Source organism: Eretmochelys imbricata, chromosome 12, assembly GCF_965152235.1.
Source record: "Eretmochelys imbricata isolate rEreImb1 chromosome 12, rEreImb1.hap1, whole genome shotgun sequence".
Taxonomy (NCBI): Eukaryota; Metazoa; Chordata; order Testudines; family Cheloniidae; genus Eretmochelys; species Eretmochelys imbricata.
In genome coordinates this window covers 23876589-23892821 of record NC_135583.1, presented here as the reverse complement: position 1 = coordinate 23892821, position 16233 = coordinate 23876589, and the positions used below count along the sequence as shown (strand labels likewise).

Below are 16233 nucleotides of genomic sequence, written 5' to 3'. Positions count from 1 at the left end.
AGAGATTTTACCTCTGATGTAGGAAAGGCGAAATCCCTGAGCCTGTCCCGAACTCAATGTGTCTGAGTGGAAAAATATCCAGACATGATCCCGTGCAGAGATAAAGGAGGGTGGTATGGAGGATCCACATACTCTGTACTCTTCCTTCTTGGAAGAGGGGCCAATCATCAGCCAGTCTACTGCACATTTCTGAGAGTCCTCCAAGTCAAAGTTCTTAAAACTGCCAGGAGCAAAGAAAACACAAATGAAAGAGGATAAAATCTGGATTTAAGGACACAGCCTTTCACATCCCAAGTATCTCATAGGAATAAGTTACACACTCATAGTGCAGTGACTGTGCAGGCAACCATGGCTGTCATCATTTTTCCATTTAGAAAATGCACCCACACCAGAGGCTCAAGGCCCATATACAAAAAACCCCACAATAATATACAAAGCTTATTGTCAAATCAATTTACATGAACACCAGGCTAAAAGAACCCCCCTGACAGGGTAAAATGATGGATTTTTAGTCGCTTGAAGTTTTTAAATCAAGACTGGATGCCTTTCTAAAAGAAATACTCTAGTCAACCACAAGTTACAGCCTGTGCTATTCAGGACAGATTAGATGATCATAATGATTCCTTCTGGCCTTAAAAACTCTGAATAAATAAAACCCTTCTTGGGCAAAGAACAATAAGGAGCTGTGCAAAGAACCCCAAAGGTATTGGGAAGGGGGAAACAACCAACTCTTTGGCCTGTGCAAAGGCAAAGGGAATGCAGAACAGTTCCTCTAATCCATTCTTTCCAGAATCACGTAAGTACTCCACAAAAATCATAACAGCCCTAGACAATACAACTTTGCCTCCTTGAGAGAGGAAGTGTTGGCCAGGACCCTGGGGCTATCCCCTTGAGAGAAAACGTGTGTGTCGCTGTCACAAAAAACACACCCAAGATACCAAAACCATGTTTTGTTTCCCTGTTGCATACTGAAATGGGATTACCCAAGGCTAGCATGTTAAAAGTTAGCATAATACCCCAACCACATAACATTGTGGACTGAGAATTCTTAGAAATGGAGAAAGCCTTACCAAAAAGATGGGTCACATTCTACATAGAAACTTTCATGGATATCAGAGGAAGCTCCATGAAAAGATAAATGGTAGACTACGACCTTCTGGAATTAATGTCAGAAACCTAACTCCACAATATCAGAAAACTATAAGTAAACCAAATCATTTTCTTTGGGGCAAGGAGAAGTGCAGCTGCAATGAAGACTAAAGAATTCACTCCAGCCAGGAATCTCAAACTGCAATCATCCTTCTTTTTTTATGCATACACAATATCCAAAAAAGGTCTATGACCAAGATGTATGATTAGCAAGAAAGAGGACATGGCATCAAGAGAATGGAAAGAGAGGGGGGAGTTAAAAGCACGAAACTGAAGTGAAAACAGAGAGAAGACTAGTAATATATGTGCAGTGTCCCAGAACTCTCTTAGGTGACAGAGGACAAATCAGCACTGAAATGCCTTAATTCACCTTTTTCAAATCCTTTCCTTCTGTAATGTTTTCTGTCACCCTCTAGTTTGCAAGATACAACCCAAAAACTCATCATTCTCCAATACCAGTGATACTATTAAATCCTTGTAACCAATGGATTTAGTAAAGCAGATAGTGCCAGAGATTTTCACTGCCAGGATGGAAAGGCAGAATATTCACAAAAGGTAAATTAAAATGATTTCTGTCCTGTATGTCCTTCCAGAGCTTTCTTAGTGATGATGAAAGATGGATATGCAAACAAGAAAAAGCAAGAAAGAAATTGTTTAGAATGATGCAAGCTGCCTATACGTAGAAGTATTGGGATGAAACTAGCAAAGAGAAAATTATGAATGAACAACAAGAATATCTGTTAGCCTGTGAAGCAATCCATCAAGTGAGGTAGCAGAGGCTCAGTCATAAAGGGATAAAAACTCACTAGAAAAATATATTGAAGGGAACAATCCTGCATAACATGAGAGAGATGGACCCGATCACTTATTAGGTCCTTTCTATCTCTAATTTCTATGATTAATTATAATTCTCCAGTAATGTGATTAATTAATCTTGATGATCCCCAAAATTTGTCCTTCTTGAGTCCTGCCTTACATTTAATTCTAGTAATTTAAAATGAAGAAATTTCAACAACACTATGTTTAAGGTATGCACAAAGAAAAAACCCCCAGAAGAGTCAGAACTAGAGTTACCCTACACTGTCAACTTATCCTACTCTTGCCATAAGTCTATGTTCTGCAGATGATAGAGTTCTGCAATATACCAAGGGCCTGTAATTAACAGCACCTTATACTTGTAAGATGGTTTCCATGTGAGGATCTCAAGATGCATTACTAATAAAAAGTCTTTCAGTTAATTATCACAATTCTGTGAGCTAGGGAAGTATCTTTATCCTCATTTTTCGACAGAGAACATGAGATGCAGAGAGGTTAAGTGATCTTCCTCAATCCCACACAGTCAGTCAGAGGCAGCCGCAGGATAGAACCTAGGCTTTCAACTCCATGCCCCATACTTAGCCACAAGACCATCCCTCCCCTTAAATCATAGGATAAGTATACTGGTGCAGAGGCAGAATTGTATTTGTGAGCAACTATCCTTTCAAAGGGGCTATGAAGAAGCATGTCTCTTGGAAACAGCCATTCTAGCATATGGAAAGGTCAGATGCAGAATGTATTAAGTCTTCCCTTCAGCAATTTCCTTCTAAACCTTCATATCCCAAATATCAGCATCTAGCAAATTACAGTTTGGAAAAAATATTGTGGAATAAACAGTTTAAAAAACTGCCACAGGACATGTAAATTTTGGGTTTAGTTTATTACTAAATCATATAAACAAGAGATATAGTAACAAGGGTCTAACTCGTACCTGTGCTGGCAATAAAAATAGGTAAAAGGAAAGTAATTTTCAGCCTTGAACAGTCTCCTGCAAACTGTAAAATGTGTCATTCCTTAAAGGGATATTGCTGAGAATGGAGGGTTTGCACTCCAAAAATAGTTTCCCCTTAAGCTTCCTGACAAGTTCAACTGTCTGCATGCTGGGATAGAAATAAGTTTTGCACTACCTAATTTAATTGTCGATTGAGTTGAGACCAACAAAGCTGATGTGTGTGAACTAGTACCGAGTTGTACTTTGCAACTAAATATTAGATTTTGTGTACAGATCATAATCGGTTTACTACTTAGAAAGCCGATCACAAAGGCAAGAATCTTTGCATGGGAAGTTTCTGCCACATTAATTTGCCAGACCTCCACAATTTCCAATCTTTCACCACCGGTAATGCGATCTTGTGCTGCTACCACAGTCCATTTTTTTTTAAAATCCTGCCACCTATGAACCATAAGATTTACTAATCTAGAGACTTGATTCAACTGAACTCTCTCAACCTATAGTGTAATCCTTTTATCAGCAGGGTCAGCCTGGCAGTTGAATGGCTAATGATAACAAATAGAAGAGGGGAGGAGAGGTTCACACCACCAATGCGTACACATAACACAGATTCATTTCATACATTCTTAGGAAATGGACATGAAGGAAGCTAATGAATTTACAGCCCCTGAGAGAGTTTGCAGCCTTCAACTGAGCCAATAAATCACTTCTTATTTTTTCTGGTTAATTAATAAAAAGGTTAAAAGTTACTCTCTATTTCAAAGCAAGTTATCTTTTTTAAATGACTTGGGCCTCCAACTCTCCTCATTAACAGTGATACATCACCAACGAAATCAAGAGAGGCATGGAGGGATGGGCATGACAGTGTGAAATTTGGCCTTTCCTTCTGAAATGTCTGTTTTTATTGCTGAACTTTTATAATCAATTCTAAATAAACTACAAGGTTCTACCTATTAAAAATATCCCACTAAATGACACTGGGGACATTCAATTTTTGAGGACCAAAAAAATTCTAATGTGACTTGATGGAAAGACAGCTGTAACTCTGCTTTCCTAGAATTCTGCAAGAAATAGGTAAAGCACATGTTTCTTTTCACCAATATATCACATCACTAAATACTACTTTGATACACAGCAGGGATCGAGTGAGCTTACTGTAAATTACAGAATTGACGGTATAATGTATACTGTCTGCAAAATTGCTCCAAAAAGGAAGAAATGGCCAATAATGACATTTTCCCAATGACTTTCTAATATCCACACGTCACTGCGAATAACTGCATTAAACCAGCTTAACATCAACATTCATTGCAACTGCTGTAAGTTAAAAAAAACATGCTGTCTAAGAAGCCAAGGCTCTGCTGAGCTCTTTTACTGCTTGGACTTAAAGCAGCAGTGTACAGCCAAAATTTAGTATACAATATTATGTATAAAGAATCCTCTACACCCCTTTGGAAGTGATTTAGGTGTGAACAACTACACCATAAAAATATTAAAAACCCAAACTCTTAAAACTTGGAAAGAAAAACAAAGACTGGGTCCAGCACAAAAATGAACATGGGACAGTAACACACAAAAGGTCCAACCATTGTGATAAAAGAAGAGAGAAAAAGTTAAGTACCTAACTTGGCCCTGAAAATCCATTAAAAATCCAGAATAAATATTATGGATAGATCAGCAAAGCACTGGCTCAATATAAAACAGAACAGCCAATTAAGCAAGAGAAGTCACTCCTATTTGGCAAACTCTCTCAGCAAGGGCAGATTGTGAACACAGCTGATGGCTTAATTGGCTCATTAAAAAAAATCCTGTTTAACTGTTTAGAGCAAGGACCTGGGACTCAGGAAGTCTTGTCTCTTCCCAGTTCAACAATCGACTTGCTGTGTAACCTCAAGTAAGACACAAAAAGCCTGCCTGTCAAGGCTGAGGATAACATCTGCAATTCCAACTGAAGGCAATGGGAATGGTGGGTGTTCAGCACCTCTGGAAAATCATGCCTTAAACCTCTCCTAGAATTTGCCCCCCTCTTACAAAATGAGGATAACATTTACCTGCCTCACGTGGATGACAGGAAGCACTCCCATTGCTTTTCATGGATTACTCAGATTAGTAAAAAGAAAAGGAGTACTCGTGGCACCTTATGGACTAACAAATTTATTTGAGCGTAAGCTTTCGTGAGCTATAGCTCACTTCATCGGATGCATTCAGTGGAAAATACAGTGGGAAGATTTATATACATAGAGAGCATGAAACAATGGGTGTTACCATACACACTGTAACGTAATGTATATTCCTGTTTTTGTGTCTTTTTGTAACTTAAGGTTTTGCCTAGAGGGATTCTCTATGTTTTGAATCTGATTACCCTGTAAGGTATTTACCATCCTGATTTTACAGAGGTGATTCTTTTACTTTTTCTTTAATTAACATTCTTCTTTTAAGAACCCGATTGCTTTTTCATTGTTCTTAAGATCCAAGGTGTTCACTATTCAAATTGGTGAGGATTTTTATCAAGCCTTCCCCAGGAAAGGGGGTGTAAGGCTTGGGGGGATTTTTGGGGGAATGACATTTCCAAGTGGGCTCTTTCCCTGTTATATTTGTTAGACGCTTGGTGGTGGCAGCAATAAAGTCCAGGGACAAAAGGTAAAATAGTTTGTACCTTGGGGAAGTTTTAACCTAAGCTGGTAAAAATAAGCTGAGAGGGTTTTTCATGCAGGTCCCCACATCTGTACCCTAGAGTTCAAATGAAGATTGGGAGTGGATGGGTCATTACACAAAGTAAAACTATTTCCCCATATTTATTTCCCGCGCCCCCCAAACTGTTCCTCAGATGTTCTTGTCAACTGCTGGAAATGGCCCACCTTGATTATCACTATAAAAGGCTTTTTCCCCCCCACTCTCCTGCTGGTAATAGCTCACCTTACCTGTTCACTCTCATTACAGTGTGTATGGTAACATCCATTGTTTCATGTTCTTTATGTATATAAATCTCCCCACTGTATTTTCCACTGAATGCATCTGATGAAGTGAGCTGTATCTCATGAAAGCTTATGCTCAAATAAATTTGTTAGTCTCTAAGGTCCTCCTTTTCTTTTTGCGGATACAGACTAACACGGCTGCTACTCTGAAACCTCAGATTAGTAAGGGTTTGCAGGAACAGGCCCTAGTTTTAAAAGCTGCTTCCTGTACTGTGATGGCCTGAATAGGAATTTCAAAAGAACCTTTGCTGAATTTTCACAAGCCAGATGACTTGTACTACTAAAGCAAAACCAGATAAAAGATATGCACTCCAAAATGGTTAAGGAGGGTGTGACAGGTTTCCCCCCCCCTCCTTCCGGGGTGTCACCTGCAACTGGAGTACCACTGAGCCTGCCTGACCCACCAGCCTGGGCTCCCTTTCACCCTGTAATGATGTGACAAGCTGCAGACCCACTCCCGGTCTCACACTTTCACCAGCACACAGGTAGGGACACACCCGGCTGCAGAAACACAGAGACACTGAAATCAGCTCTGCATAAGAAGGCTCAGCTAAGGAATTGGCCAGTACTCAAGCGCACACCCCCTCTAGAGGATAAACCCAAAATTATACCATCTTGCGCTGCACAGAGAACTATACAGCATAAACTCATGACATTCATCCCCTCCCTCAATGTGGCGAGAGATATGCAATAGCTTTTTGCTCCCCAGTTATGAATTCCACACACTGGGTTTTAGACAAAAACAAAAACAAATTTATGAACTACAAAAGATGAATTTTAAGGGATAGCAAACAGATCAAAGCAGATTACCTAGCAAATAAAACAAAAATGCAATCTAAGCTTAAAATACTAAGGATACTGGTTACAAGTAGTAATTTGTTATCCTAAATGCAGATTGTAGAGATTCTTGAAGGCCAGCTGCTCTTGCCTGCAGCTTAAAAAGCAAACATATTTTCTGACTGTTGAACCTGTCTCTGCTGAGTCTGAAAAATAAACTATGGAAGGGAAAAGGGAAAATCATGAAAAGGTAAGCAGCTGAGGAAAATCAATACAAACATATGAGAGGAAAATATTAAAACAAAGTGTTCAAGGGGAATGCCCTTGGGAGACAATCTCCTTCATCCATATGTAGAACAGGGCACTGTTTTATTGGAAGCTGCTGAATAACAGGTTTAGAATAAACTGGCCCAGACTGCAATGATTTTGTTTACCATAACTACTTGCAACTGTAATTTCATCCGTTAGTGATTCTTGGTGTACCCCAACTATCCTATGTTGTAATGCTGCTCTTGCTGGCAGTCAGAACTGAAGATAAAAGGAAATACAGCTAGTTTAATACAGCACACAGGATTTTTTTTTCTAAAATCCAAAAAACTTATTGAATCAAGAAAAGTGACAACGTCAGTTTGCCCCTTCCACACCTTTTATTGAGAATGTCAGGGAAGGAGCATGTCTGGTGGTTAAAGCAATGAAATCTGAACACCTGGATTCTATTCTCCACTTTGCTATGGCCATGCTATGTGACTCTGAGCAAGTCACTTACCCTGCCTATTTCTCAGTCTCCTCATACGTACAATGGGGATAATACTGCAAGCCTTCTAGCTTACTGTATGCATTAATAGTTGTAAAGTGCTTAGAGATCTTAAAATGAAATGTTGTGCATAAGATGCAAAGTAATATTCGTATGAGTCACTTTAAGTCAGAAGAGCAGCTATTTAAACAAAACGTCTTAACCCATCTGTCACCAGTGAACCAAACTGTTCCCTTGGACATACACACAAGGCTCCCATTGTCCTCAATGAAACTTGTACATGTGAATCTTAGGGCAGACATTGGCCCTGTGTGTTTAAATCCCATCTGATTACTCTAGTGACAAAAACCAAACACTGCTAGCTCTTTACATAAAAACAACAACTCAAAACCATATAGCTCTGCACATGTCTGACTTATGGAAACATATTACTACCATTTCCATAGTCATCCTTCCCCCATTACTTCAAATTCTTTGTTACTGACTATTTGGGGGCCCCAAATCAGCCTGGAAGCTGCTAGGGGAGGGCTATCAAAATACAAACAACAGTATTTTCATTAAATAATGCCTAGGTGGACTGCAACAGAGTTGTGAATAGTTACATCAGGGTTGAATTTGGCCAAGTATTTTTTTAATGAACACTTCCATATAAACCTACTTTAGATTCTTCTGCCATCTGTACACCTAAAGCAAAGTTCTAATTTCATTAGTGCATTTCCTCCTACTTTCCAACAGTCTCTGTTTACAAGCTCACTCTCCTAGTCCAGTATATTTTAATGGAGTTTGAAAGTATATACCTACTTGTGGATCTCAAATGCTGGCAGGTATGCATTTGCTTGTTTATTATAATTAGTTCCTATTTCAAACAATGGAAGAAGGAACCCTTCTATTATTCCGTCTACAGCAGACTTCTTTTTAATTGTAGAGCATCTGCAGTTGAAGAGGTTTGCAGTCCTTTTAGGCAGCTGAGCTTACAACTCAGCAGATGGTGTCAAACACAGGAGTATTAAAAACAAAAAAATGGCTTTAAAAAAAAACCTAACAGTTCTTCGTCTGAAGTGGATACTGTGATTAGCACAGAAAACTAAAGTATTTTCACAGTATGTGAACATTAGAGTTCAAAGTATCCTTTTCGTGTGTGTGTGTGTGCTTCTTTTATTAAGAGTGCTTTCCCAGAAAGGGCTGAAATTATGTCATCAATGCTAACTCTTTAATGGTAATTGCTTATTTTCGGAAGTGCTAAATAACAGGAAATACTTGCTTTGCTGAATGTTAATTTAATGGAGCAGTGATGACATGTTGAACCATCAGTTACATACAAAATGACTTTGTGACATAATTACAGAAAAGGCCCCCTTTCTTTGTTTTGTTGTGAGAATCTTAAACACCTCTGTGAGCCTAATTTTCAAATGGGCTTTAGAAAATGAACCTATAAAATTGGTGATCGTGCCTGCATTATCATCACTTATTGCATAATAGTTTTTGCACTAATGTGTATTTCCCTATGCAAATGGTAGGTGGGAAAGCATGCAAATAGGTTGCTGGAAAATTCTTTCGGACTATTTTAAAAGACTTGTTTGAAAAACTGGTCTTCTGTATTTATACCCAGTGCTTAAAGTGTGTGTCTTTATTTATAATGGGGGGGGGGATGGAGCACTTGCAAGGGGTTGCAGACCAAATAAATATATAAATAAAAATAAAATTGAGCCAAACAACTCACTTTAAGCACCGACTTACCAAAGCTGCTGCTCCCAGATTATAATAGACCCCTCCAACTTATTTCAGACCATGTTAAGCACTGTTTCTGCTTTAGTTACTGCTTGGTAAAGGAGTCAGTTTCCCACTGCCACATACCAATATAATTTACATTATTGCTAACAATGTGGATGCTAGCCTGGACATCTGTAAGGGGTTATTAACCAGACCTCTGAGTAAACAGGAAAATCATGTATACCATGTTCAGTTCTGCCATCTGTGGATTTTTCTCCTTATGTGACTACTGAGAATGGCCTTAGATCAGACATGAGTCTGAACAACAACCTGAAATTCAAACTCTCCCAACTATGAATGTAAGATGGGAAGTAGTTTTGTAGCCTAGTCCCCAGATCTAAACCACCCCTCTACAGTAATCCAAAATTGGGAGCTGTCCAGTTTCCCTAAAATGGATCATATCTCGCTGACATCACAAGATTTCTGCTAACTAAAGCAGATCTCAGAGGAAAAACTCAAGATTTTGTTGTCTTCAGACATGAGTCCTAACATTCATTCAACCTTAAACTCAAACCCTACCCTAATCCAAGTCTCATGTCCCCATTCCCATTAAAATGTAGAGAAAGGGGCAAAATGATTGTTCAGCTGATGTGACCAATGTAGTTTCCCTGTGCCTTAGCTCCCCACCTACCAAATGGGAATCATAATACTTCCCTACCTCACAGCAGTACTGTAAGGATAAGTGCATTAAAAAAATTGTGAGGGACTCAATACTACAGTAATGGGGCTATCTCATTACCTAAGATACCTAAATAGACTACGTGATATCTTTTAAATGAGAGGATCCTCCTGACTTGCAATTATATTTCACCAAGCATCAATCACAAATTTCTTAGCACAAAAGCTCTATAATTTTTACAGTTCTTTTAGATAACTTCATATTAGCATATTACACAAGCTCTTATAATTCATGTCAGCAAAGCAATCTGTCATCTCAACAGAACACTACAAATCATACCTAATTGTTATCATATCTCCGTGATCTCCTTGGATGTACCAGCTGCAGTTTATGGCTGGAGGATAGTTTAGTGGCCAGGAAGGACTATAGATGACTCCACGTCTCTCTGTGTGCTGTTCCAGTTTTCCACTGCAAGCAGCTGTCAACCAAGAAAAAAAGCCCTTTTGTTAAAGGTTTAAGCTAATCAAAAATACACATTAGCTACAATAACCTTCCTCAATTTCTAATGATTACAGATAACTTAAGAGTCAACAATTGTATCCCTTTATTGCTTTTCTCTCTCCTAGCCTGATCTTTATCACCTGGCTTTAAATGTAGGCGAGCAGACACCTCACAAAATAGGATCAACAGCCCTGCATGAATCTGCCAAAAAGATACAATCAATATCCTGCATGGATCTGCCAAGAGAATATAATGATGAAGAAAACTGTCTTACTTACTCACCAGCTTCCCAGAGACTGGGTATGCCACTCAGCAACTGGAGGCGATCCATATTGAACATGAAACATGAAAAATCTAGAGCCTTACTTTTCAATAGTAAGTTCCTGGAAAACTGTTTATTCTCCTAATCAAATCACAAGCCTTGAGAGTTTTAATTTTTAAAAAGAGAGTTCTCAGATACAGAAAAGAAGTGAAAGAGACAAAATTAGATCCTGATTTCAAATACTCCCAAAGTTTGGGGTGTTCAGAACCGATGCATTGGTTCAAGCACATCTCTGCGTTAAACCATCTGCTCAGACAGACTATTCATTTTCTGGGAATAATATCAATGGAATTTTTTCTGTTCCTTGAATGGTTATGCAGGATAACATACTCCAGCTGGCTGCCTGCCTTTCTTTCTTTCCACTTAGTCAGTACAGATACCAATAGTGCAGGTCTGTAATACAAACCTACGGTTTTATACAGTCCAGGCCTGATTTTAATGTCACTTACGGTATTCTAATTTTATACAAGTGTGATTCCACTGACGATTCTCCTAATTTATCCTGAGTAACGGAAACTGCCAGGGGCTGAACACCTTTGAAAATGTGGCAGTTTTAGTTAGGTGCCCAAATGGAAGCCAAGCTCTTATGAAAATGTTTTAGTCATGTTTCAAGTATATGGTTCTGTTTCACTCCATTTGCACAACTGAGCTACACTGGCCCATTGCATATTCTAATTTTCATTCAATAGCACAATGTTTGGGTTCAGAACTCTGACATGGATTGTTAATTTAAGAAGGCATAGATGTTTTTGTAAATTACTTGAATATTTCATACCTATATTTAAAAAGAAACAGAAGGAAAGGCATACATAAATGAGAAAATGGGTGAGGATATCTAACTTGGGGTTAGGTTTGGTTGTTTTATAAAGTGGGGGTGGGGAAGGCTATTTGGTGCTTAACCAACTGCAGCAGGAATCAAGAGTCCTGAGTCTGCCTCAGACTTCCTGTATGACCTTGGGCAAATCACTCCAGACTCAATCCTATCAGGTATGTAGCACCCTTAGTTCTCACGACTTCAAGAGGAAGTAAGAGTGATTGACAGCTCAAAGAACACCCTTTCATACCGGATTTTCTAATAATGAGGCACAGAAAAGGTGTGCTAAGTTGAAAACACAAATGCATTTGCAATATGGTCAACCATACATTTAAATGGCCATTTTCACATACAAATACCTATTTGCATGCAGTCACAGTTAGTGTGCATGCAAATCAGACATGCAGTTACAACAAGATTTTGTATCCTTAACTTTTAGAAAATCAGGTTCTGAATCACTCAACTTCAATTTTCTCTTCTGTAAAAATCTGTGATAACACTTACCTACTCCAACAGGGTGCTAGGAGATTTAAATGGCTACGGGGCTCTATTCAGCAATCTTTACACCCACAAAACCCTAGGGAATCCTGAGCAAGGACTACTGATGTTAAGGAGAGGTATCTGGAGAGAGGTGCAGGAGTAGGAATGCTAAATACAGCCCAGTGTTTTCAAAGCACTTTCAGATACTCATATAGAGGACATTATGGGAGTGCCAATTATTAAATTAGGGACCACAAATACATCTAATTTGCAAATATCCAATTCAATAGCAGAGGAAAGTGAAAAGGTCCAAGAACAAATGGCCAAAGTTTTTCTGATGGGAAAATATACTCAGTATAGTATGAGAGGGAAACTATGTGAAACGTAATACTTAGTCTGAACATTCTCCATTAGATTTAGAAATATTTTCAGAGCTATTTTAAAATCAAGAATAAGCATTTTATGATTTGCTCTTAACAACAGAATATTTTACCTTTTGATGGCAGCCTAATTTCTCATAGCCTAGAAGTTTACAAGGAGAAAAAGGATGCCCCAAATCTTGGATTTCCTTGTGCATATGTACATTCAAAACAAACCATCAACATGCTGTAAATCATGGGCTAACAAGTTATTGCTGGAAATCTACCACCACAGAAAAGTTACTTTTAAATTCATACACTACAGTTTAATATGCAGTAAGCGCTACGTATTGTACTTTAAGTGTAGGCCCCATGAATATAAAAACCATCAGGCAGATAGCTTACCTAAGGCATAAGATAAAAAACTTTACTGTCAACTTGTAAACAGCAAACACACCAAGACATCTAGCTTACATTAATAGTTTTCAATTACACATTTTTGCAACATAAAAATTCCACAATGAATTTTATAACAAAAAAACGTTGGCTGCTCACATTTCTAAAAATAAAGCGATCCCAAAGTGCCCTCCCAGTGAGACTGCTCATAGGCAGAAATTGAGAAGTGGACGCAACTGTACTGAAAATAAGATCCACATGATCTTCCCACCAAAGCTCTCAAGTTCTCTCATTACACTTATTGCTACAGACTGTACTTAGAATTTTAAATGTGTTCCTCCTCCACAATCATCACTGTATAAATGCATCATGGGCAGAACTAAAACCATATGAGGTGAGCCTGCAAAGATCATTTCTCCTAACTGCTGCAACTAAAACTTTATAACATTAGGTCCTTTTGAAAAAGGCTCTTCAGCACACTGAGCAGGGAACCAAAACCACTGGTTATACGTTATTGTCCTAAGGCTTCCACCAACAGCAATACTATCATCCTTACACTAATGATTGGGTTTTGTATTAGCACCTGTTGTTGATACTGGATACATTACGACTACGGAACAATAGGATACAGAGATCTTGGCCATGCAAACTTATTTCAATCCTGATTTTGAAAAAGTCACACAGACACGCTGGTGACTGAGTGGCTGATGTCACAATGCTCACCCGTTAATCAGTATTTTTAAGATCAAGAAAAAAAACTGCATTTTCAAGTATATTCCGTTTTCATAATTTTAAGATGGAGCAGTATCTAGAGTGATCATACTAGAGTGACCCTGAGTAACAGATGCTTCAAACAGTTAAACTTTTTCGATATTAGAAAGTACATGCAGTAGATTTGATGCGGCATGAGATTTTAATTTTTCAGGTGTGTTTTCCTAGTTAATTCTGCATCACTGCTATCAGCAACACCCTAAAAGAACTATATACAAAGCTAACTAAATAACTCATTTGAAAATGTATGTGGGCAGAAACGGATGTAAGAGAAACAAAGCTTTGCCAATTTAGGCAATTTATCTGATAACATCCACTGGTGCTAGTTACCTTATAATGGCTTCCTTCCTCTAACAGAGCAAGAACACTGTCTGGGCTTTGCTGCTCTTTTTGAAATTCCTAATCTGAATGGACAACAGTTAAATATCAAAAAGAAAAGGAGTACTTGTGGCAACTTAGAGACTAACAAATTTATTTGAGCATAAGCTTTCGTGAGCATCCGATGAAGTGAGCTCTAGCTCACGAAAGCTTATGCTCAAATAAATTTGTTAGTCTCCAAGGTGCCACAAGTACTCCTTTTCTTTTTGCGGATACAGACTAACATAGCTGCTACTCTAAAACCTTAAATATAAAAGTTATCCTTTTGTTGTTTCCTATTAAAATAAAAAATATGTTTGTGTCAAAGACAGTTAGAGAACCACTGACGCATTACGGCAAACTGAAAAAGTACTATTATGTTTACCCAAATCTCATTTAACTGGCATGTGCTTTTGATGTGTCTCATTTCCCATCAGTGCTCATTACCCTGCCTCCTTCCGAGTCTGTTGCCTCCTCCTCTTTCTTCCTTATCCACTATGCACTGGCTCTGCTGTGAAATAGTAGGGAACTATTTATACATGGTGAGCTGTTCAAGGTCTGCTTTCCAATCTGCTGTTCTTTTACCTTTTATAAAGAATGTTTTAACTAAAATAAATGAATACATATATATTTTTAAAATCTCAATACCTTTTTACTGAAAGCCTTACATGTTGGTAACAAAACAGTCACATCAAATGTTTTTAAGTTTGCGTTCAGTTCGAAACAAGGTCACGGTGCTTTCTCTATTAGAGTGATAACCTAAAAGGGCACCACTGGGGAGTCAAGGGCAGAGAGTTGAAGCAGACAGAGTGAGAGGGAGAGTGATACCAATGTAAAGAGAAAAGGAGTGCCACAGAATAGTAGTAGAATAAGCCACCTCATATGCCACTTGTTCAGTTACATAATTATAACACCATGATTTGGAAGGGATTGTGACGTCAATAAATTAAGACCCAATCATGCAGTCCATACAAAGACAAAACATCCACTGATGATAACAGATGTTTAAGTACTACACGAATGGACTCTAATTCAGGAACAGACTGATGGAGACACGGTGATTATTGGAGTATATTTACAGGGCTTGTTACAAAGATAACTGAAGTCAAAACATAGCATCTGAAGTCTGGATACAGTATTATGGTTTTTAAAGTTTACTTTAGAGTGACAGTGTTACTATTTCTTAAGGGAAAATAAGTTAAAGCATCTTCAAATTATGAAAACATCTAAGTGAAAAGGGAAAGCTCTAAGGAGAAAGAAATTCTGGACAATTCTGCAGGTATTATCAGTAACATTACTGGTAGCTGTTTCAAACGACTGTTCAATAGCTGTTTTTTCTCAATCTTTTAAGCAAATTCTGAACAAGAGTGAGAACAGAGTTTATAAAAAGCTAAGTGCAGCCTACATTTCCTGCCTTTAAGATTAGCCAATCAGAACAGTACATCACAGAGAACGGTATGCCCTAGATAACAGTACATTATTTTCAGAAATGCTGTATTTAAAAACAAAATCAATAGATAGGACAACAATATTTAATCTTCTATATTTTTATATCTTTTTTAAAAACTGTATACAAATTCTTTACGCAAGCCCTGCCATGAGCGATCTGGGCTCAGAGAGCTTCTCTCAAACAGAAACACATCTTAATAATGCCCTCTGTATGGAATATTGAATCAAATCCCTAGTGGATTCTTATTACTGATCAAATGGAATGTAAACAGACACAAGGTCTGCTGGCCAGATAAACTACGTCACAGAGTGCTTTCCTTGCTACCAAATGTTCATGAGGAGAAGGGTAGTTTTAACATAAAACTGGCAGAGAACGAATCCTCAAATGCTCTAGGAACCTGGTCATGCCCCATGCCCCTCCCTTGTTATGACCCTCCCTCACCATGAACATAAATTTTACAGCTGCACTGGCCTACTCTCCCCTCCCCACAAAACCCAGGCACAGAAGAAGTTGTATGTGACTTACTCCACTACAATGCCCCCCTAGATTCACTTTCCACCATTCCTGTTGTACTGCCAGAAGACAGAGTAACCCATGGCAGAACCAAGCCCAGAAACTTTAAGAGTTACAGTATCTCAACATTCTTCATGAAACAAAACGCATCTACCTCTGCCAACTTCTAACCAGAAACACCATTTTTAAAATGGCAATGCAAAGACCTCTTCAATTACACTAAATCAACAAGAAGCAGTGCAATTCTGAATGGAGTAATCTGACCTCACATTCAATACAGAGTAATGGATACAGGGCAAAAGCTAAAGAATCATTCAGATAGAATACTGACTAGAGCTCAGTTTTGTTCCAAAAATATTTAAAAATAGTTTTACAAACCACCCACATTTCCACTGGTGTGTAAACTAATCCACAAGACCAACTACCTTCTCCCATTGCAACTGTACTCCCAAGCCCTA

The 16233-nt window shown here is 38.4% G+C and overlaps 1 protein-coding gene across 1 annotated transcript in view; it reads right to left on the bottom strand.

Annotated features, from left to right (window-relative positions):
• Positions 1–16233, bottom strand: part of LRP3 (LDL receptor related protein 3) — a 28885-nt gene that overhangs the window by 3712 nt on the left and 8940 nt on the right. The window contains exons 3-4 of the mRNA XM_077831379.1: positions 10152–10290; positions 12–220 (exon numbers count right to left, since the gene is read on the bottom strand). Coding sequence (XP_077687505.1) covers positions 12–220; positions 10152–10290 — 348 coding nt within the window. The remainder of the gene's footprint in view (positions 1–11; positions 221–10151; positions 10291–16233) is intronic.